The sequence below is a fragment of the Chaetura pelagica genome, unplaced genomic scaffold (genome assembly GCF_000747805.2).
Source record: "Chaetura pelagica isolate M959 unplaced genomic scaffold, ChaPel_1.0 scaffold3, whole genome shotgun sequence".
NCBI classification, from domain to species: domain Eukaryota; kingdom Metazoa; phylum Chordata; class Aves; order Apodiformes; family Apodidae; genus Chaetura; species Chaetura pelagica.
In genome coordinates, this window is record NW_009952974.1 from 1,467,106 (window position 1) to 1,490,914 (window position 23,809).

General features: G+C 39.0%; 1 protein-coding gene across 1 annotated transcript in view; it reads left to right on the forward strand.

Annotated features, from left to right (window-relative positions):
• Positions 1 to 23,809, forward strand: part of MYLK (myosin light chain kinase) — a 144,594-nt gene that overhangs the window by 36,573 nt on the left and 84,212 nt on the right. Inside the window, exons 8-10 of the mRNA XM_009996028.1 lie at positions 2,527 to 2,730; positions 4,085 to 4,219; positions 8,741 to 8,893. Coding sequence (XP_009994330.1) covers positions 2,527 to 2,730; positions 4,085 to 4,219; positions 8,741 to 8,893 — 492 coding nt within the window. The remainder of the gene's footprint in view (positions 1 to 2,526; positions 2,731 to 4,084; positions 4,220 to 8,740; positions 8,894 to 23,809) is intronic.

Consider the following 23,809-nt stretch of genomic DNA (forward strand, 5'->3'; position numbering starts at 1 on the left):
AAAAAATATTACCAGATAAGAAACCACAGTCAGTTTCTACATTTCCACTGTAGCTTTTACTTTTTCCCCTTATCTTTGGCCAACCCAGTGCTGATCTGAGACTTTCCTAACAGCTGAAATGATAAAGTCAGAATTAAAAGGGAGGTTCAGAGTTCAGTCTTCAGAATTTGACTAAATTTTAACCTCTCAAAAGAGTAATGAGAGCTGGATTTTGCTGAATCCAGGCAGAAGATTTAGAACTTTTTTTTTTTTTTAATTATTGCTACCATTTTAGTAGAAAATAATATTGAAGCATTTCTTTCTGCTACACTAAAATTTTAAAAAATCACTGTTGAAAGTGTTCCCACAAGTGAGAGAGAAAGTGGTTTGTGTATCTCAGGAGGGCAAAAAAACATCCCAACAAAAAAAACAAAACCATCACAACATGGTAAGTTATTTCATTTCTTGATAGTTCTTAACTCCTGAGGAAAGAATACAATTTATATCACAAGCCCAGAGGGTGAGGAGGGGAGAAAATCTTCCAAAGATCCTGGCACCTTTTGAATATTCTATTTTTCAGGTATATTAGTATGAAGAACATGGATTGCTTTCTGCTAGAGCATTTAAAAAACTTTGCAAGGTTTAACAGATTCATGGTCCTGTTTGTTAGGGAAATGTAGTTCATATTGTACAGAAAAAGAGGAGAGAATTCAGTTCTAACTGAAGCCAGTGAATGGCTTTCCATTTGGCTTTGGACCCAAAGCACAAACTCATATATGCAAAGGCAAGGTGTCTGTAGGAAAGTTCCATAGGAATGTCCCTAGTGTGTTTTAACAAGTAATGCAAAAAGGTATTTCTTGGGAATCCTGTCTGCAAAGGGTGACCAGTGCTCCTTTCACAGGCATCTCTGTTTCCTGGTCGTAATGGATTATGAAAATGCTATTACACTCCTAAGGAGGCTTCTACCCACCAGGCTGTCAGCTCAGCATGCTTCTGGGTCTGTACAGTTACTACAAAGCATCCAGGTTCTTCGATAATTCAAGGCTTGATTATTTTTTTTCCCCAGCTTTTGAAGGTTCTCCTACTTCCACTGTTCTTTACTGATTCTCTGTGGATTTCAATGTTATCTTTGTCTGTTGGGCAAGATAGAGAATCTTTTCTGAATAGTAGTTGCTAGTTTCTAGTACAGAAAATTCATACAAAAAAAGAGGACATTTTCCACTTTCTGATATATGTATTGTGCATTCTATTTTTTGCCCCATTTGTGGGTGTAATGATAACCTGCTCCTTCCAAATTTTTGTGGATTTGGACAATTTGGAGCTGGATATAGAGGCTGCTCTCTCTTTTCTTGTATGTTTGTTTGTTTGCTTTTATTGCAAAGAGAAAGAAATCCTTCTTTTTGTATTTCTAGTCACTTAGTTTTTCTCTGTTCAGAAGGGTTTCCTGCAGTATATCATTTGTCTTTGTTGCAGATATTCCTGCCATATTTTACTGTCTGTACCCTCCTCCAGGGCTGAGCACTCTCCCTATAATGAAGTGGGTAGAGTTGAAAGGAACACCAGCAAGGTGGAAGCCCCAGAGGGCCCTTTTTATTGAAAATAAGTGAAGGATGCTGTGGGTGAACTTGTCTGGCATTCTCTCCTCTTTGCTCATCATAGCAACTGCCCCATGAAGCCCAGACCTCCCTCAGCACTACTAGAGCCAAATCTGGTTTCTGGAGCTCTGACACAGACAAAGCAAGCAGTGGAGCCACAGCTTTTTTACTTCTGCTTCCTGAAATTTTACTGTCCTAGGAAGCTGCCTGCTTTGCCTACGCCTGGAACCTATTCAGGAAAAAAACACCCACAATTATGAAATGTTTGATGTTGGAAGGGACCTCTAGAGGACATTTGATTCAACACCCCTGCTTAGGTAGCTAAAGCAGGTTGTCTAGGACTATGTTGAGGTGGCTTTATCTCCAGTGAAGGGAGACTTCACAACTTTTCTGGACAACCTGTGCCAGTGCTTGGTCACCCTCACAGTAAAAAAGAGTCTTTGTTGTGACAGAACCTCCCACATTTCAGTTTCTGCCCATTGCCTCTTGTCCTACCACTGGACACTGCTGAAAAGAGCCTGTCTCTGTCTTGTTTACACCCTTCCTTCAGATACTTATATACATTGATTAGGTCCCTGTCCTGAGGCTTCTTTTCTCCAGGCTGAACAGTCCCAGAATAAACAATCTCAGGGACAAGTACCCTGGATTGCAAAGAACTGCTGGGTGCTGAGAGAAACTGTTTTAGCGAGATAGGAAGAAATTGAGAGAAATTTATTTCTTTCTCCAATATCTCATCAAATAAATTTTGTCTGTGATTTTTAGAGGGACAGTTTTCAGATAGAAGTTCTTGGGGTTTTTCTAGTTAGCAGTAATTTGTTAATTTAAATGATGGACGGGCCAGGAGATTTTGGAAGATCATTAAGGTTTATGTAATTATATATGCGTAAATTATACCTGACTTACACTAAAGAAAATAATGGAATTACACTAATGGGAATACCTGATTGTCTAGTTTCAGGGAAACCAAAACCAGATGTGCAGTGGTTCAAAGAGGGTGAACCTATTCAAGCTGGAGAAGATGTCCAAATACATGAAGAAGATGGAATTCATTGCCTATGGTTAAAGAAAGCCTGCCTGGGGGACAGTGGATCTTACAGCTGTACAGCTGTCAACCTCAAAGGCCAGACTTCCACCAGCTGGTTGTTAACTGTCAGAAGTAAGTAAGCTCTTGGGAGTCCAGCTGCACTTTGAAAACTGTGGCTGGGCTTTTCTAAGCTGTCAGAGGACGGTGACTACCAAATTTCTATTATGACTTCTCAATGCTGGTCAATTCTGCTTCCTAACTCTGTGAATAATGTGATGAAGGATAGCTGGCAAGGCACTCTCTGTACAAGTTTCTCTTCTTTTTATTGCTTGTATAGCTAAAACCACCTCATTTAATGTTTTGTTCGCAAGGAGGACTGTTCTCCGCTGAGCTTTTCTACTAATGCTTGTATTTAATACAGATTGCCAAATATTTTTTTTTCATTCTGCATTAAATTCTTTTGGAGTTGCTTGACATTTCTACAGGATACTGCATATCTGAAAAGTTTTGTGAGCACAAACCAGTCCCAAGGGAGATTTAGGTTAGATATTAGGAAGAAATTCTTCACTATAAGGGTAGTGAGGAACTGGAATATGTCGTCCAGGGAAGTTGTTGATGCCCCATCCCTGGAGGTATTTAAACCAGATTGGACAAGGTTTTGTGTAACCTGGTCTAGTGGTAGTGTTCCCTGCTCATGGCAGGGGAGTTGGAGCTTGATGATCATTAAGGTACTTTCCAACCTTAATGATTCTATGATTCTGTGCAGTAAAACAAGGAAGAAGAAAAGTGAAGGAATGAGAATTGCATTTTGCTAAATTGAAGTACACCTCCCTGTCACAAATTATTTTGACATTGAAGACACTGTCTTACTGATTTGGTTAAAAGATTTGTTGGCCTCTTAGCAAATTCTGTCCTCAATTCTAATATTTTCACATAGTTTTAGGTTTTATCCTAGAGCAATGATCATTTTAACATAAGATTTCTCCATTTGCTGTGCCTGAGGTTAAACCAGGAAACCCAAGACACTCTGTCTCATGAGAAACCTGTTAACTACATCCTTAAGTCAACTTCTTTCACTGCCAGCCGGGGAAATCTGGGAGAAGGACTTGGAGAAGACAGACAAGAGAGAAGAATTATCCTTCCTCTTTGCCATGATCTCTCCAGGAATATGTTGAATCCGATTCTAGTGATTGGCTGCAAATGGTGGATTCTGGCATAGAAAACCACCACCTAAGATAACAGCTTGAGGGCCTACCTTGTAAATTATAAAGCCCCTTCTTTATACCAGTCCATTGCCCCAGATGATTTATCTTCCCCAGTAAAACATGTTAATCGTTTTGATTCCTTCTTTTTTTTCCTTCTTGTTTACATGGGATGAATCTGTTAGCCCAGAGATGTCACCTAAACGTACCTAGAAAGTCACTAAGTGCTAAAGATAATTCTGTCAGTTTGGGTTAAAGGAACTGTTTTCATTTTGGTTTTAAAGGGGCTAAAGTTCAAGAGGTTGCTCCATGCTTTTCCAGTGTCTTGAAAGGATGCACAGTGAGTGAAGGGCAAGACTTCGTGCTGCAGTGCTGTGTGGCAGGTGTGCCTGGGCCTCAGCTCACCTGGCTTCTCAATGGTAAGGAACCCTGGTCTGCAACACCTGCCTGCACACACTTTCATCCACAGTCTCAAATGCAACTTTGATCAGCACATAGCAAGGCTATGAATACTGCACAAAGCACTCTAAGCCACCCTAATATCATCCATTAGAATATTTGAAGAAAATTCGTTTCTATGCACAAAATATGCAGGAAGGCGGGTTTTCTTGAGCAGTTTTCTGTCTTGCTGCAATTTTCCAGTATGTCCAGGAGGGGGCTCTGGTGACAGGATGGTAAACAGATGGGTTTCCTGGATTTTGCTAAAGAGATTTTCACCGTGCTGCAACAGCCGGAGTTGCTGCTCCCTGTTGCTGCTCTCTGCTGAATCCTGTGCTACCCCCACTCCTTTGGCACTGCCTTCTGCTCTGAGAGCAACGCGTTGGCACCAGGGTCCCGAAAGGATTATAAGTTGTAAGTAAAATCATAGAATCATAGAATCATAGAATCTTAGGGGCTGGAATAAGTGCAGGATGTCACTCTTTACTGTAGGAAAGAAACCCATGCCCAAATCCACCCATCCAGCAGCTGTGCAGGTCATAAATGCTATTAGTAGCTATGTCCCCAAGATCTTAAGATTACAGCTTTTCTGGTTGCTTCTGTACTAGAAATTCCTTGAGATTCTAAAGTTTGCCCAAAGCTGGCAAAACCAGCAACACAACAAAAACAAACATAACTACAACAAAACCCAGCAAAACAAGCAAAAAAACAAACACAAAAAAACCTACAAAAACAAACAACAACAAAAAAGGAGAAAAACAACAAAACAACCCACACACAACACAAAAAAAACCCAAACAACACAACAAAAAAACACTCCCTCACCCTCCAATTATCAGACTATATAATTTCCTACCCCAATTACACAGCTAAACATGAAATCTTCCTTAGCAGTCCCCACTTAATATTGGAGTTGGGCCCAAACACCAGTTCTGATCCATAGAGTCTATTCTGTCATCTTCATGTTCCAAGGGTACCCTCTGTTCATATTTATATCCATTACCAAAAAAAGGAGGAAGTTGTGTTTCTCGTCCTGAAATACTACCTGAACAGACCTAACAAGGCTTTTGGTAAAATGATATGATAGAGAATTTCATCAACTGTCTATATGAAGAAAACAGTATAGTCCCAGTACATAATTTGAGGGAGGCAGGCAATTTTGTTTTTAAAAGGAGTGTTGCAATCTGCTGTCCATGCTTGGAACATAAAGCTTTTTAAGTTCACAACTGGTAGGCTGCAGCAGAGAATAAAGCAATTTACTGAGAGTAATCATACTGCTGTTCCAAATGGAGCACTTTTGCAGAACTCCTTAGAAATAAAAATAATATGAAACAGGATGGGTAAAGTTCACAATAAAATACCAAATGCACATTGTCTTCCAAGCATTACAATGATAACAAACTAGAATTTTTTTTTTTAAAGGAATAATGAGAAAAGTATGTATATTGTGATGAAATAATGAATGTAGAGACCTAGTTCTTAAATCACAAGAAACATTAATAGAAGGCTGCTTTAAGAAACATAAAAAAGCAGAACAGTCTCACTCCCAGGCTGGCCAGCCCATTGATACTGACCAGCCTGTATGCCATCCACTCTGCCTTCCCACAGTCTCCAAGGAATCCAAACCACTGAAGAACTAAAAGACTTGCAGTAACTTCTTGTACAGTGTTACAAGCAAGTACTACTTTGGATACTGAGCATTTTTACCTGCTGTGACTACATACATATTTAAAATATTTTCCAAGCCATCATGTAGATTGACCTCTCAGATCATCCAAGGCAAAAGTTAGATGATGTGTGCTATGCATTTTCTATCATTACCTCTGAGCGTTTGTGAGGATGAGCAGTTGTTCCATATTCATGACACAAGCAAGAGCTACTGGACTGAACTATGGATTTTATTTCAGCTCTTTCTCTTCTCTACAACTCTACCATCTTCAGGGTTTTTCTTAGACTTTTCCCTAATTTCATGATTTAAAGCTTTTTTTCCAACTTTTTCAAAACAATTTTTTCCTGTTACTCTCAGTCTGCCTTTGAAGTTTCTTTCTGAATTTTCACCAATTTACTAGCAAATTCCTTTAACAGTAAACTTCTTGTGTTTTAGTTCTGACCTCACCAAAGCCTTATGAAGAACTTTTATTGTGCTATTTTTTAACTCCAATTTACTTAAGTTTCTGTAGATATCGGTATTGGTGAGTTCTTTGTACATTGCAGGAATAAGGCAAATATACCTGTATTTTAAATATCTTCCTTTACATACTGCTGTCTGTGTAGTTTTCTTCCCCTAAGCTGGATAGAATCTCTTTCTTCTGAATTTAAAAACAGTATGACTGTGACTTTAACATAACAATTCTCTGAGTGTAGTGTTTGGTTTTAGGATAGCTTTCTGATCTGTCCAGAAAGCTTTTAATAAATGGGCCAGGGGAAAATTTCCTTTCTTCTGGCATAACATGCCAACAGAAAGGTATTTTTTGTTATTGTTCCTGCTGTCAAGCTGTCATGGAGATTTGACTGTTCTGCCTCTCAAGAAGGGAACATTTGACTACTGTGAGAGCTGTTTTTATTAGATCAAAATATAAGTACACTGGACATAACTTAGAATCTTGCTGCAGTTTATTCCTCAGGGCTGATATACTTCTGTTTGTTTTCTGGAGCCTGATTCTGTAAATTAAATCAATATTTTGTGAACAGTATGAAAAAATAGGTTTCTGGGAGCTGTAGTGAAAAAGAGGATGCTTTGACAAAATTTGAGGACATGGTGAAGGAGACTAGATTTCCTTTTTCCATATAGAACACTAACCTGATTAATTTGCTTATTTACAACAGAGATAAAATGACATTGTTCTGTTTTTGATGCTGCAGCTTTTCTTCCAAGTTTATTTCTGTTATGGTAATGATCATTACATCATTAGGCACCATTAATAGTTTAAATGTCAGAGTCCCTGACAGGATCCCTGTCAGGTTATATATTCTAAAGTCAGACATGGAAAGCAGTCTAGTGCCTCATGTACTCTTACAGAAAGCTCTGTCTGCTTGGGCTTTGGCTCTACATATACATATTTGCATGTAATGTTATTCCTGTGTGCAAAAAATATATGATTGGACCCAATAGTTACAAGTCTGTGTGTAAGTGAGTGAAGCTCAAAGGATCCAGTCATAAGCATATGTGACCTGTCATGTAGGTGGAGAGAGTTTATTTTAAAGTTTTAGTCTTCTGGGCAGTTGATTAAATGTTCACCCCAGTTTTTAGTGAGGTAGAAATTTTTTTAATTTAACAAACACATGATTTATAAGACTAGTAAAGGAAGAAGATAATCTACAGCAGTTTCTAATATATGTTTAAGTATTAGATCAAACTGATTTTGGCACATGTATGTGTTTCAGAATTGAAATTTGTATGCAGACAGATAATTACTGCCACTGAGTTTGCAAGTGTTGAAAATCAGAGATGAGAGAAAAATCTGTTTCATAACTTACCCTGCTTATAGTGCAGAGCTGGCTCATAGAAACTCCAGACCTTTTGTCCTAAGCTCTTAAAATTATTTTGGCAATGAAATCAATTTTTATCTTTCCTTTTGGTCATTATTTCCTACGTGACAGATGTCTTAGATTCAGTTGTGCACAATTTGTCTGCAGTTTCACCTTCTTCTCTTAGATGACCCTAACTACATTTTCCAGTGTGGTGTTTATGCACAGATACCAGGCCCTCTTAAGCAGTGCATAAGCACTGGGAAAGCAACCAGTGATGAGTCAGTAGTGGAAACTATTTAATATTGGGAAAACAGATTGCAGAAGCATTTCAGAAAGTAAGGCTGAGATTGATGACAGCTCCTGAAACAATAGCAAGGCAACTTTAACCAGTCTACACTAACATTTAAGCATCTCCCAAACCAAATCAAGGAAACAGTTTCTTAAAATTAACTTCTAATAGTCACATCACCACAGGTGAGACTGTACCTGCCTGTTACCAGTCTATATATATCGTAGTGTAGTCTGACTGCCTATGTAAATCAGCCTCTTTTCTCCATCATAGCTTTTGCTATCTCTCTTGGAATGTCTTCCACTACAAAGTACTTGATGGAGGACTTCAAGAGCTTCTCCATGCCCAACAGGTTTTGCACATCCAGACAATAACACTAGTATCTAGTTTCATATGAACTACGAGGTGAAATCAATGTCTGAAGCAAACAAACAAGGTGTTACTTTGGTGCCTGAAAGAGAATCTGTTCAAAATACAAGGATAAATGTTTCTTCTCTTACTGCTACTTAAAGGAGCATCCAGTGAACCTAGTGGTGAGATTTCTCTGACAACCATATCCTTCTTTGTGCTTGAGATGCTGCTGTTTGAAGTCACTAGAGAGCAGTGGGTGTGCACCACAGAGCAGGATTTGGTGCTGCACTCTAACACACTGGCTGGTGTTAGGCACCCAGATTTCACTGAAAACAAGAAGTGCTTTTGAAACCTGTGGCTGATGATAAATTCTCTTCCTTTCTGTTGGCAGACCAGCCAATTCAGTATGCCCATTCCACTTTTGAAGATGGAGTTGCAAAATTGACTGTCCAAGATGCTCTACCAGAAGATGATGGCATTTACACCTGTCTGGCTGAAAACAACGCAGGACAGGCATCTTGCAGTGCTCAGGTGACAGTCAAAGGTGAATATCTCATCCTACTGTAATTATTGCAATGATATCAAGTATAATTGTATTTATTTATTTGAAATCTTGGATCCTTAACAGAGGTCATTGTAAATGGATTCCATGCTTTTTCTAAGCCGTTGTCAGCTAGGTACCTTTTCTTCTCCTTGAGGCTGTGTGCAACTTAAGTGCTTAGGGATTGTGACATGTAAAGTAATAGGCATGTTTCAGAAAAAGGTATTAATGCTCTGACCTTACCAGGAAGGGCATGGTGTGACATAGAGCAGTGAGGCTGTTTTGGAAGAGATGTACCAGTGTAGGAAAGGACTGTTGGTGCTGAAGGATAAATGAGTGCAGTATCTCACATCCCTCATCAGGCAGAGACTGTTACAGTGAGCAGGCAGATGCTACTACTTTCTCTTGACAAGCAGGGCACAGAGGCTAGTGCCAGGGACTGCAATTATGATAGCAAATACCACTGTTCTTGTTCTGCTACCAGGATTTATCAGAGATCATTCTGAAAAGGTATATTTAATCTAATTGGGGTCAGTATATCTCTAAATAAGCAGCATTTTGGTAGTGAAAGTACCAGATGAAGGTTGTAGAAAGCAAAATAGGTGATATGTTGTCTCTGAAATCTGAAAGCACCCTCTTTGCAAATGTCAATAAAAGCCACAGTTCTGCACTAGGATCTGAACACTGTCTAAAAGACCAGCGATTGCAATGAAGACAGGAGATCACAGAATCTTATGGATAAACTGAACAGTGAGGTACTATCAATCAATATTGTGGTCTTACCTGGCATCAGTTTATACAGGTGTTTTGTTTTATGGTCTGGAGATGATCAGCCTCCACCCTCTATACTCTCCTCCCTCAGGCTCCACCTCCCTCTACAATCAGGCCTTTATTTAGTATTTGCCAGCTGCAAACTTATTTTTTTTTCCCCACATTATAATAGTTTGGCACAGCCTGTCCAACAAACTAATGAGTGGCAGCTGCCATGGCAACTATTCCATTTGTCTGTGACCGGATAATATCTGCCATGAATTTCTACATGCTGCTTGGTGGGAAAGGTATCCTGAATCCCTGGGATCCTGGGATTTGTCTTCATTTGCCAATGTTCTGTGGTGTTTGTCTACAGCACTTCTGTGATGTGCCTGCCCCTATTCTGTCTGGATGAATCCACTTGAAAACCTAGACAAGCTTAAAATGAAAATCAAGTAGTTCTGGTAAACCTCGGAGTTAATTTCTTGATTACGGAATTGAAAATGCAGTAGACTCCTCAGCAGCCCTCCCTTCTTCCCCTCCTGTCCATCCCTCCCCCCCAAAATAAAGGGAAAAGTAGAAAAATATTGATTCAAAATAAGCCTGAAACTAATCTGTTCTAAAAGCTGTCATTTTTAATTTCTCTGAAGCACTTCATCTGCATCAGCTGGGGGCCAGTCAAAAGCACTCACCTCAAGGGAGCCGTCTTTGAGATGGGACCTGCAGATTCTTCACTGGGACACAAACCCCCAAAAGACAGCCCCTCTCTTACTATTTCTGAGTTATTTGAGGGGTGATATACAATGCTAATGTGGGAGCAACAGTGATCTACCCTTTCCCTAGGCTTGTGTTCTCTGCTGAGCTGTTTCAGGCTACATAGCTGCTGTTGCACTGAGTTGGATTCCTCTTGTACTTCAGCTGGTTTGGGGCTTGAAAGCTGCATTGCCACTGTTATGGGGAGTTAGTTCCTTAGGTTTGCATCACATTCTATTTTATGGGAGTCAGGGGGGTAGGGAGGGACGGAAGGAAGAACAAGAGCAGAATTAAGAACATGTGTGACAAGCTGTAAATTCACATGTTCAACAGTTTTACAGTTTTAGCTGTCCCCTTCACTCCCTCTCTAAAACTCATTATGTCCCTGTTGCCATAAGGATTACAGTAACTTTCCCCAAGGCTCAGATCAATATGGATTTGCCTACCAAAAACAGTACCAAATTTAAAATAATTATTTCCAAATCTTTTACGTGTTCATGTATTTTTTTCTTCTCAGACCCTCTAGCAAATGTTCATTGGCACTAGAGTTCTCTGAGACTCTGGATGCTCCTTCTAAGTCTTTTCTAAATGTTCAGCTTTTGCAGACAGATTACTGTAGGAAATAACTGTAAATGCAGAAAGAGAGAAAATGTCAAAAATCCTCTCTGACTAGATACTGATTTTTGGATTAAAGTCTGTAAAAAATGTTTCTGAATTGTAACCTATCTCTCCAGAGCTTTATCTCTAAGAGGATGTGAGGTCTTCAGGTCCCATGCAGTGCTCAGTTCCTTCATTCATTGCTAGAGAAATATTTTCCTTTTGCATATGAAAAGTAATTTGTATTTAATCTAAGAAGGAATGGATATTCCTGGCATATTATCAGTGTCTGGGTCTACATTTCACTTAATATTGCCATTTTTTGGTTTATTATTCTAATGCAGTAAGGGTCTCATGGTGGGGTGTATCTGCTGTGGTCCCTGGGGAAACTTTATCTGGAGTGAATTGTCAGTCTTAACAATAAAACTCAGTTTTATTTTTCAAAACCAAAAGGCTCCACCTTCTAAATTAAATTAAGCTCACAGATAACTCAGAAAAGTGCCACACTGGCAGCAAGACTAGACAGTGACAAACTTCAAATGAAAAAAACCAAACTACCACAAACTAAGCCTCATATCTGAATTTTAGTACATGATACTTAAACCTGCTAGTAGGTTACAGGTGTGTTGCTATGTTACATTTTCTGATGTCTTCTGTGCATTTTTGTCCTTTAGAAGATTGTTGCATTGTTTTTTTTCAAAGCACATTTTCTTTTGTGGGATTATTGTAGGAAACATTTGAAAGACTCTTTTCCCCATAAAGGGCTACTACCCCAAGTTCTATTGACATTGGGTGGGGGTGTTCCAGTACTTTTAGAAGGTTTTTCATTGGACACTGGATAACTAGCTAGGCTCATTGTGGCATAGCATTCCTTCTAAGTCATCAGGCTCAGATTCATTTATGGCTGTCTTTTGCTTCCTTATTATTAAGCAGGATAAATTCTGCCTAGCGATGAGCAATTTTATTGACTTTGTATGAAAAACACTGAAGGTACTTAGCTGTTTGTAGCAGGCTTTAGGCGCTGTGTCAAAAAAGTCCCACATTTCATATGGATGGGGCATGAGAAATGCAGTGGTCTGAAAAAAAAATGAAACTAAACAATTTTCTGCTTATTTCAGACAAGAAAATAACATCTTCAGATCACTTAGGTAAGTGATCCAAAAGCTGAGCAAATTGGGATAGATCCATTAGGTAGTCTGTGAAGAAACTAAGTTAATCAAGGTGAAGCTAATTTTGGCCTTGTAAAAGACTAAGCAGACTAAATAGATTCCTGACAAATGTCTTTCCTGTGACAGCAGTTTCTTACAGCTGAAATACAGGTAGAGATGAACTACAGAGAATAAACAGTGCTGCGTCCTCCCCATGAGAAATTTTCTTGCTGAACTACCCAATGAGTGGGATGCAGTGGATAAAAAGCTAGATTAATTAGTCTATTGCAAGAAAACCTGTGAGATGAAAATCACAGTCCAGGTTACTTGAACATTCAGTGATAGACTTTCCTGAAATGGTACCATTTGCAGCTTTACAAATGTCAGAGGTGTTGGGTTTTTTTCCTTTAAGCATATGCATTACTTTCTATATCCAGAAAACCCAAAATCTACTGGCTTTGGGGATCATGTAAAATTCATTTATTTTTTAAGCTGTCAAGGAACGTGTGCATGACTGAGATCATTCTGTTATTGTATGTGCAAGCTAGGCAATTGGGTTGGTGTTCCCATTTAATATTACAATTTTCATATTGTTTTGTGATATGACAATAAGTATATAAGGCAATTTATTTATTTTTTTTAATACTCCAAGCATCCCTTTAAAAAAAATAACAGCTCCTTAACAGGGATACGCAGGGTACATTCAGGTCACCTGAAATATACAGTGATTTCATACTGATGGTGATTGTGGTTACTGAATTTAGATTTTTATCAGGGTGGCTAAACTTTTAAATTAGTTTTTTTATAAGTATGAGACTGAAGTTAATTGGCTTTGGATGTACCTATATGGTGAGTCAGTGTTAGTGCTTTCCTGTAGCTGTAAGAGTATAGAGGCAAGACAACTAGTGGCAATAACTGGTCTGGTTAGAAGGCAAGGCCAACTCCCAGGCACAGTAACTGCTCTTCAGGTTGGCCTCATACCTGATATCAGCTTTCAGATAGGTGGTTGTCTCTGTCAGTTAAATAATCACTGACAAGGAATTATAGGTTAGATCCACTTGCAGAAAAGATACAAAGGGATTTTTAACCCCCAAGGAATATTTAGCCATCTGACATTCACAGCAATACCTGAGTGTACTACAAAAGATTATGGGCTGGAGGGAGAGAGGGAATAGGGATGAGTTATATGATAGGTTCAGTCTGCTGTTGTGAAAAACCAAATGAATCCTGTGTGTAGGAAGCTTTTTTTCTTTTTCAAACAGACTCTAAATGTAGGAGAGGCAATGAATTGCTTTTTCCAGATTTCTCTAGCTGTGGTATCAAGCTGGAGTGCTTGCTACATAAGGCCCAGCTCCTAGGAGAATGTCCTTCTCTCTTGCAGTTCTGAACTACATGACAAACAAAACACCTGACCCACTGCAGGCTCTTTGAGAGTTCTCCATCCTTGTCCCACCAGGCAGCAGCATCACTGCTTGATTTGAAGAGGGAGGCCTCAAAGCATGAGTAGTGATATCAGCAGCATGGGCTTGCAGCCAGGGTACTTCTGTGGGCTTTCATTCTCTGCAGCCCCTGCCTGGCTGATGCCTGCCTTGTGCACACTGCAGTTTTGAATAGAGGCCTAATACTGCCTCCCTTGGTGAGCAGATACTGCTGCTCCTGCTTACTGGCTCTTGACCTCATTTCTCCCTCCCTGCCAGCAGTGCCCTTTCCTGACTTCACATCTGTTCCCCTTTCTCCCCCACCACTTTCTGTTCACTCTGCCTCCTCAGCATAGTGTCTGTGTCGGGAAGCCTGTAGCTCTTACAATCCGATTACTGTAGCCATTCATTGATCATTGGACAAGCAGCTTAGGGTCACCTGGAAGCCTTTCAGAGTCCTTGCTGTAACCAGTTTATCAGAGCAGTGAAGGGAGATGCTTTCTGGAAAACCAGCTTGTTTTGTTCCTGTTACTCTTCTGCCTGGTGTGAGTGGGACCATAAAATATAACCAGGTGGAAGAAAGACTTTCAGGTAGGAGTCTTCTCTTCCAGCCATGAGAAAAGCTATCTTTAGTTTGTGGGGTGGGTTTTTTTGTATCTCTAAATGACCTCACTTAGATATTAATCTTCTAAAGAAGGTTATCACTGCAAAAGCAGGCTCTCTTTGAAGACTTGTTTGAGAGGCTACAGCTTTGTTTCTCTGATATATATATATATATATTTCAGCCTAAAGTAAACAAAGTATGCATACAGCAAGAAAATATTTGTGACAGGATTTCAAAGCCACTCTTTATTTGAAAGCATTTTGCTGTAATTCAAGCCTAACATAATACAAAGGACTACAGAAGACTTTTCAAAATGTACGAGTCTAGTCTTGTTAAATGTCCGAAAGGCATTCCAGGTCAGTAGCCTGGTGGAACCACTTGGCTATGTAAGAATTGGTTTCAGAGCACTAAGGGAAAGGAGGAGGGGGGCTTTGTAACTTTATTGAAACGTCAGAGGTAAGCTGTCCTGAGCATCAAAGGAACTTTGCTCCAGTGCTTTCAAGAGTGTCCCAAAGTTCTTAGTCCAGCAGTCTGTATGGGTCACTAACAGCTGTAATCCTTGTTAAGGCTAAGCTGCTTTATTTTTTTAATTATTATTTTATTTTAAATTGCCTTCTTTCAGCACCTTGGGGCCAAACATGAAACATAATGCTGGCTAAAGACCAAAAGTGAAAAGCAAAAACAAAATGTGTGGAAGTCATTAATGATAGTGGATTTGTGCTATCAATATAGGCAATGTTCCCTAAAATCAGTTTCTTGATATAAATCATTTCCAGTAACAGGGAAACCAAATTTGGATACACATGGGGAATGACTGCTTGCAGAATGAGCAAGTTAAATGGCAGGAATTGCATTTAATATTTCTTAGAAATGAAAAATATCTGTCAGATAAGATGCTGACAGAAAAAATGTTTCATTTAAAAAGAAAAGAGGGAAGAAACCAAACCTATCCTTACATTTTATGTTCTTCCCAACCATGAAGTGATCAAATGCTGTGAACATTAAGCTGTTTTGTAGCAGAGTGATAGGAAATAGATGGTTGTTATAACAGTCTTGGGAATGGCCATACATTGGCCAAGGGGCAAACTGTCCCAACTTGGATTACCAAATTCTATAGTGCTTGATGTTTCAGCTGAAAAGTGGAATTCATGAAAAAAAAAAACACAAAAAAACCTGTTAACTGAATATATGCCTGCAAACAACAAAAAAACCTGTTAACTGAATATATGCCTGAGTAATTCTGAAAACATGGGCATGATGTTACCCCAGAGAATGTTTCCAAGAGCAGCTGATGTGGATTAGCTAGTGGGAACACAGTCAGCAATCAAATTATCTCATAGGATTAGCTCAATTTATAAAACTCTCCAGAAATGACTGTTGTGCAGGTAGATTTGAGGTAGACAATCTGTAGCAGTGGAGGAAGCCCTAATCAGAATGAATCACTGAAAATTGGTCCCAAAACATCTGAGAGCTGGATGTAGTGTGTATTTTTCTGGAGGAAAATGCTTTCTAACGTTAAGCATCTTTTCTGCCTGCATTCATTTTCTTGCCTTTTCCCTGCTTTTCTTGTGTATTATGAATTCACCCATCTTATATTACTTCTATGAATCAACTTCCAACCTAGCTTCACTGACCTTCCTTTCCATGACTACTAGATTAACTGGAATTTATCAAAACTCAGTCCTGTTGTGCAAATATGGCTAAACAAATGAGAGAGAAAATGCATATTTTAGTCACCTGTGTACCAGTCATGATGCATAAGATGCAGTAGCCACCAAAGAGAAATGTAGCCTGCAGAATTGTTATGTAGCAATTAAAAATCATCACATCACAGATAAAATATCTAACCTGTTTTAACATCTAAGCTTTTCAACTCTAGTGCTTCATACTTACATCAGAGTGAATCACAAATGGAAGAGAATGTGTAGGACTGATATTTGCCTTGAAACTACAAATCAAAAGGTGAAATGCATCTTTAGACAAGTTGTTTCCCCATGTTAAAATTCAAATCATAGAGGCAGGAAGACAGATTCTAAGGAAATACCTCTGCCTCCTTTTCACTTTTTAATTTTTTAGTTTTGTTAAAGATAATTAGCATGTCTGTTAGTGTGTGTTTTGCTGCTTTCCATTACTCTTGGTTTGGAAGCAGACATGTATTTAGGCAGTATTTAGAAGCCTGTTGGGTACCTTGAATTACCAGCTGATGTAAAACATATATACAAACAAGTACATGTATGATCCAGTGCAAAAAGCTCATGGAATTTTCATTTACAGAAGAAAAATTCTTGCACAAGCAGGAGTATGGCCAATACTTATGGAAAAGCAGAAGATGTCAGGGAGTCTGAAGTGTTTTGTCATGTGTTCAAGAAATTAATAATTTTTAGATGGATTTTAATCAAAGAACTCTGTGAACTGAAGGGATTTGTTTGAGAGCAGGGTGATGTGCATGTGTCTTCTCAGTAGAAATATTTTTGTGAGTAACACTATCAAAAGTATAGGGAAGTGGGAGGACAATGGAGAAGAGTTGTGCATAAAGAAGCAAGGGCTATTCAGCACCAGCAAAAAGAGAAGAGCTGCAAAGAACTGAAGAATTGCTTTATGAACAGCATATACAGGAGAAGAAATAGGAGTATTTAGCCTTTTTATTACAATTATTTATTACAATACCCTATATTGATATCTTTGGTTGTTCTGGCCAAGGCTCAGGATCTTGCACTTGGCTTTGTTGAACATCATGAGGTTCACCTGGGCCCAATTCTCCCTCTTATCCAAGTCTCTCTGGGTAACATCCCATCCCTCTGGTGTATCAACTGCACCACCCAACTTTGGTGTCCTCAGCAAACTTACTGAGGGTGCTCTCAATGCCACTGTCAATATCATTAATATTAATTTACACCTGTCCCAGTATGGACCCCTGAGGGACACACTTGTCACTGTTTTCTATCTGGACATTGAGCCATTGACCACTACCCTCTGGATGTAACCATCCAGCCAATTCCTTATCCACTGAACTGATGCTGGGTAATCTGTTAGCAGTGGGCCAGCTGAGCTGTCTTTTAGTGCTTTTGGTAGGTACACACACTCTTAGGCCTTCCATGGAGTTGCTGTCTGTGACAGTGACAAAAGAGCAATTACTTCATGTAAATAACCTGCAAACAGGGTTAGTCATTAATAAGAGAGTTCTGAAGCCAAAAGTAAACACCACTTTGACTGCAAAAATTTCCAGCGAGACTGTCACTGAGGAATTCCATCTGCTGACTCCTGTGATCTGCCCTGAACTCAGCTGGCTACTTTGTACCTCAGTCCCCTGCACTGCAATAAATTGAGGAGGGGAAGTGGAGAGGGGGGTGCTGATCTTTTCTCCCTAGTATCCGCTGATAGGACGCATGGGAATGGTTCAAAGCTGCATCAGGGGAGGCTTAGACTGGACATCAGGAAGCATTTTTTTACCAAGAGGGTGCTTAAGCACTGGAACAGGCTTCCTAGAGAGGTGGTTGATGTCCCAAGGCTGTCAGTGTTTAAGAGACATTTGGACAATGCCTTTAACAATGTGTTTTAACTTTTGGTCAGCCCTGAATTGGTCAGGTAGTTGGAATAGATGACAGTTTTAGGTCCCTTCCAACTGAAATATAGTCTATTCTATTTTATTTTCACTGTTTTTCCCAAATCATGATCCTCACTGGTGTAGTCAGCCTTTTGATAGTGGGATTTCTGGGCTGGCATCTCTTTCAAATGCTTTGGATTAGAGAACAAACTGAGGAGACAAAACAGATTTAAATGCTGATGACCTGGTCATATCCGATACAGAGGGAAAGACTTGGTAAAAAAGGTGGTGCAGGATAGAGCTGGACAACTAGCCTGCAATAAAATAAACAGATTGCCAGACTGAATAAAGTGGAACTCAGCCTCCTTTGTGTATCCCTAACAATCCAGACTTGCATAGGCTTAGGGCATTGTCAATCTTGGGTTAATAGTTTTTCTGTTTAATGCAAGTCACAACATCCAGACTATAACTTGGCCCAGCACTTCAGTGAAAGTATCTTCCAAGGATATTTGAATCTTGCCTTCCATTTACAAAAACACATTATAAGTGCAGAAATAAATGAGGTAGATGTGTAAAGAATACTGCCGGGTTGTTAAACTGGTTCTCATGACCTAAGTATGCAAAATGGCATACCAACCTGACATCTTTAATAAGGCAAAAATGTCCCTAAGTGTCCCAAGAACAGAGAGGTTTCATATTTCTTATGCCAGTATAAATCAAGCTTGGAATTCTTGAAAACTTGCAGAAAATATTTTGACCATAACATTTCAGGCCTGAACCAGAAAAATAGTTTACAGGAAGACAGATGAGTGTCCTAATATTAGTTTTCTGTCTTATGAAAAGCAGTTATTTTTTGAGTTGATAGTATTGTTAACATGAGATCTGGTAACAGCTGGATTTATTTACACTGAAAATATTTGGAGAGGTGAAACTCTTTTCAAGATCAAAATCTGTGTGTGTATCTGAGCCTTGCTTTGAGAGGTTTTAGTGGAATCTGCTGCTTCTCTCTGTGAACTTGCTCACACAGAGAGCTTTTGAGTTAAGCATTCTCCTCAGCTCAGTTGACTTACTAGCATCTGGGCCAAAACGATATTTAAACACCATAAATGGGCAATGTTGCTGAGGCAGTCCCGTCGCACGGCTCAGACCAGGCATTATTTGGCAGTTAACCACATGATTCTGGCAAACAGATTCCTCAAGTATAACTAAATCTCTTATAAGACTAAACACTGCAAGTTGTTTGCAGAGCTCTGAACCTAAGGCAGCGAACTCTCTTTGCGTGTCCTGAAGTTGTAACCAGTTGTAACCCTAAGCTTGTGCAGCTGAGTTAGTGCATGAAGGTGTGCCTGTGCTCTGCTGTAGCTGTAGGTCAGGTGTAGGGTCAGCTGTAGCTGACCCTGCTTGAGCCACGGGCTGGACTAGATGATCTGCCTCCAGAGGTCCCTTCTGAACTAAATTATTTTGTGATTCCATGCAGAGCTGAGCTGAACTCCTGATATTTCAACAGGAGATGTCAGCATTCTGCAGCTCACATTAAAAAGCCTTCAGTACATCTGGGTAGGCAAACGAAGAAGTAAATTTACTAGAATGGTGTCCATAAAATGTTAATTGTTGTGACTACAGGCCAGGTAAACCCCAGGTCTAGTTTTTGGAAACCTTCTTAAAGTTGGCATCCTGATCTGGATTTTCATCAGTGTCAACAGTAAATCTGAGAACGGAAATACCACAGTGCAGTTACTGATTCTTTTTTTCCTTCTCTCCAAGCACATGGATTTATCTATATATTTCTTCTTAGAAACATATGGTTTGTACAATTGATTTGTAGTAGCTTAACTATTCAGTGCATCATTAATTTTCCACTTTTTCTGTTACATATACACCTTCAACACAATAACTCACCCTTGCTTCTCAATTTAAAAACGTTTACAGTTGTGTTCAAGTGTATTTTGGCTTAGGCCCACAGCTAACATTAAGACTCCTGTCACAATAATTTCCAGTCTGCAGATATGTGGGGGTTAAATTTTTGTAGGGACTCTTTAAATTCTGGATTGAGAAAAGTCAAATAATAGGAAAGTATTTTTTATCACCTTAAATTTCTGTTAATACAGGTTAATAGATAAACAGATGTTTGATACAGTAGGAGTAGATTGATTAATTTAGTATTGATTACACAAACACAGGAAAACAGAAAAAGAGATTAATAGAAATAGTTGTGTATCAGGCAATATATCTCTTCTTCTATTGCCACCCAAATATGCTGAGAATCTGTATTTTTGTAAGAAATGGGAAAAGTTTATATTCTACTTAATCTCTGTGAATTTAGTGCACTAAGTGGCTTTTTTTAAACATGGATTTGTATGCTTATTACAGTGCCTTTCTCATAAAAAAAAAAAAAAAAGAACCCTTAGGGGTAAAGCAATCCTGTGGGAAAAGTCTGTATTGCTTCTGCTTTGTAGAAAACATATGTGGGTATATAAGGTACCCTTTAAATGCTCTGCTTACTATTTCTGGTGTCCTGGCCTGTGTTTCCCTCTGAGCTGTGTATCTTGCTACTTACTGTTTCCCAACATTCATGCATATTAAAGCCTCTGGAAAAGCAAAAAACATGGGAGTCTTATAAGTGGGATCATTGTGGTGGACTCTTAAATTTATCACTCTGTGTAATTCCTTACCAAAAGCCCGTTGTAATGACAGAGCGACCATCGTTCACCAGAGAAAGCCCACGGCTCTGTGCAAAAGTTGTTAACTTCTTGCTCTTATAATTTTATAGGTGGCTTTGAGAACCCAGTGCTCTATAAGGAGCCTTTGAGAAAATTATAGTATCTTCTATATTATCTTGCATGGTTTGACCTGCACAAAGCTAACAGCTGTGGATAAAGAGCTGTGGCAGCTTCTGTAAGTGACTTTAAAATAAACTAGTTGCATGATCTGGAAACAAGCTATTGAAATGTTGCTGGGTTTTATCAAGGTGACCCTAAGTAGAGCTTTCTGATGTTCCCCAAGAATTGCTTAGACGTGGTCCACCTGGGGAGGAACTTATTGCAGCTGCAGAAGTTGATTGGGGAAAGTAAAGGGAGGGAGAAAATCAACTGCCTGGGGCAGAATTTTTGTAGTCACTATGGCAGTACTGCTATGTGTTAACTATTGCATTCCTTCAATTAATTCTTAGAGGTGAACCTACTCCTACTTGAAAGTAGTAAGAAGAGTTGTGAGGAAGATGTCAAATGGCTATAGGTGATTAGTACACATTAGCATAATAGGAAGACATCGGATCTCTTTTTCACATCCAGTTGATTAAGCTTGAAATGTGTACATATATAACAAAGTCATGCCCTTATGCTAATGTCAGACAATATCCTCCTTAGGTTACAGATTTCCTTTCTGGTGCCAGATGTACTGTATTTTCATTATCTGTAATTTTGGCAGCAAAAATACCCTGTAGTGTTACAGAAGAGGTGGTTTCAGCTGGAAGCCCAGTAGCTCGCAGAATCTGGGCTGAGAACTGTACCTGTGCTTTCTTCTTTCTCCCCTAGCTTAAGGCTCTGACGCCAGCTGTCACTGCAGAGCATATCAATTTTGAGCCTCAGCAAAGTTCATGTGCTGAAAGGGGCTTTGGAGGGACAGCAAAGCCTAATGCTGGCCTTTTGTTGTGTGCAGCTTGCTTTTTTTGTGTCCTCTTATCTCCTTGCCCTCCATTTTCCTGGTGAAAGTCACAAATTTTGCTCCTTGTGTCTGAGCACCTGGCTGTGGCCAAGGAATATGAACTTCTGTGGTCCACTTTCTGAAGCTACCTTTCTGCAAACAGTGCCTGGCTTTTTGTGGATGGTTTTCCTTGTACAGCTTTCCTGGCAAAATAACTATACAAGTGTTTTCAAAAGGAAGTAGAATCACGCAGTGGTTCCCTGTAAATGGGAACCAGAGTTATTTGCTTAATCTTGAATGAGCAGTGTCTCTTCTCAAGTCCTATCCAAAACCAAATTGATTGCTATTTTTCCAAACGAGCTGTAAAAGCTAAAATTGAAGAAGGCCTTATAAATATACATTAAAATAAGCTGTGAAAATGTATAGTGCTGCAATCTCATGGTAAAATGGTGAAATGTTAAAGCCATCTTCAGAGGAGCACTGAGTCACTGCATGGTGCTATGTAATAAATAAGCAACTAAAAGCATTTACAAGCTTCAGAAGAATTTGAAACTAGTTAACATTCAGGCTTTGTAATTTGGCCTTTTTATGGTTGTATCAGTCTTTTCTGAGAATATGCAATGATTTTACACTAAGACTAAATTAAACCAAATAATATATCTAAAACATGGCTGTGTTGTCATATGTAAAACATCTGCAAGAAACAAAAGTTGTCAGTGGCCCAGTTGATGTTTTCCTAAGTCAAGAAGTCCACAATATCAAATTTGAAGCTAGAAGTGTTATATGAAATGAGCCCCTATGGTTCCTTAATGAATGAATAACATTTATGTGTTAGAATAGAAGTCTTTTTAATTGTTGCTGCCATGTCAAGAAACATTAGACAGTTTTTGTGATATTCTGCTTAAGATGTTGATACAATAAACAGATGCTACTGGTCAACAGTAGCATATGATTAGAGATCCTATTAAAAAATAATAATCAAATAATAGGGGAGAATGGAGAATGCTTGTGTTTTGGAGAAAGCTTGCTCAAATTGCCATGGAGTCAGTCTTTTTAGCCATATATATATATACTGTATGCTGGATGTCTCACATTTGAAAAAGAATACTGGTTGCCTAAACTTCTAATTTTTGAGCTCTTACCTGCAACAGATCTCATCTCTGTTGGTAATGAAACGCCTTCACTGCCCTCAGGCTTCAAAGAACATCAGTGATAGAAAGGGAGACGTTTTTACTCCTGCCTTGTAATAGGCATGGAGAAATCAGGTAATACTTGAAGGACTAAATCAAAGTGTATTTGCCTTGGTATGTGATAGGTTTACAAGGATAGGAATGTCTTCAGAAAAGTTATGATATATAAAGTTGCCTTTTTTTCTGTCCCTGCAGTAACCCTCAAGTTTTCAATATTTCAGACTTAATACTCCATCTTAATGTTCCTCTGCAAGATTGCCTTCAGTTTCCCCTAGAGAAATAACCTTTTCATCTGTCCTGTAACTTTTTGTGTACAGTTGAAAATGTACCCTGTAAGATTTTTATTACTCATATAGCATAGACTTCTGCTTTCCTTTTTTCTGTTTAAGCACAGAAGTGATCTTCATACCAGAGATCAGCATAATCTTATACAGTGCTTAGTTTTAGTGTAAATTCTACTTTTAAGATGTGCATGATAGGAAGGCAAGTTCTGCCCCTCTTCATTACAGTTCAACAGCTTCACTTATAAATAGTGAGCACTGATCTGTAACAATGACAGGTTATTCTTCATCCTTTAAACCTGCAGGTCACTCTTTTAGAGATGGAAGCCTGCACTCCCAGTAAATCTTAATATCACTCCTATCAGTAGGTCTCCTCACCTGTGTAGGATACATGTGTCTGAGATAACTTCAGAAACTGAGGCCTAACTCTTTTTTAATCTTTTTGGATGAGTCATATAGGCAATTACAATTAGTGATTTGCTTGCTTCCTTTTTGTTTTTGCAGCCCTCTGCAAGAACGTGGTTTTGTTCCAGTACACAAAACTTTTATTTCTGCAGCACATATTTTGGAGGAGTTAGCATTGCTGAAAAATTCCTTTTGGGAAATTATTTTGCTCTATTCCTTCTGTAGCTGCTCACTCATTTCTTTTTAATAAGCTGAAACTGTTACATAATCTTCTTTGATTACAGAAATAAATTTATTTAGACTACATTGAACAGACACCTCTGTCTAATAAAGCAAAGAGCCAGTTGTGAGGGGTGTGGAGTCCTGCTAGTACTTCCTGCTGTTTGTACCAAGGTTCTGCTGGAGGCAGCTCAGTCTGTTTTGGGAGAATTGCTATTAGAGCCACTACTAGCAAATTTATTTCCTGGGTCACTGTTAACTCTCTTGTGGGAGCTGTTTCAGCTCTTGTTTTTGCTTGTTTGTTTGTTTTTGTTATCTCTCCTCCTCTGAAAGGTTTAACTTCTTTGATTATACCCCAGTTCTGTTTC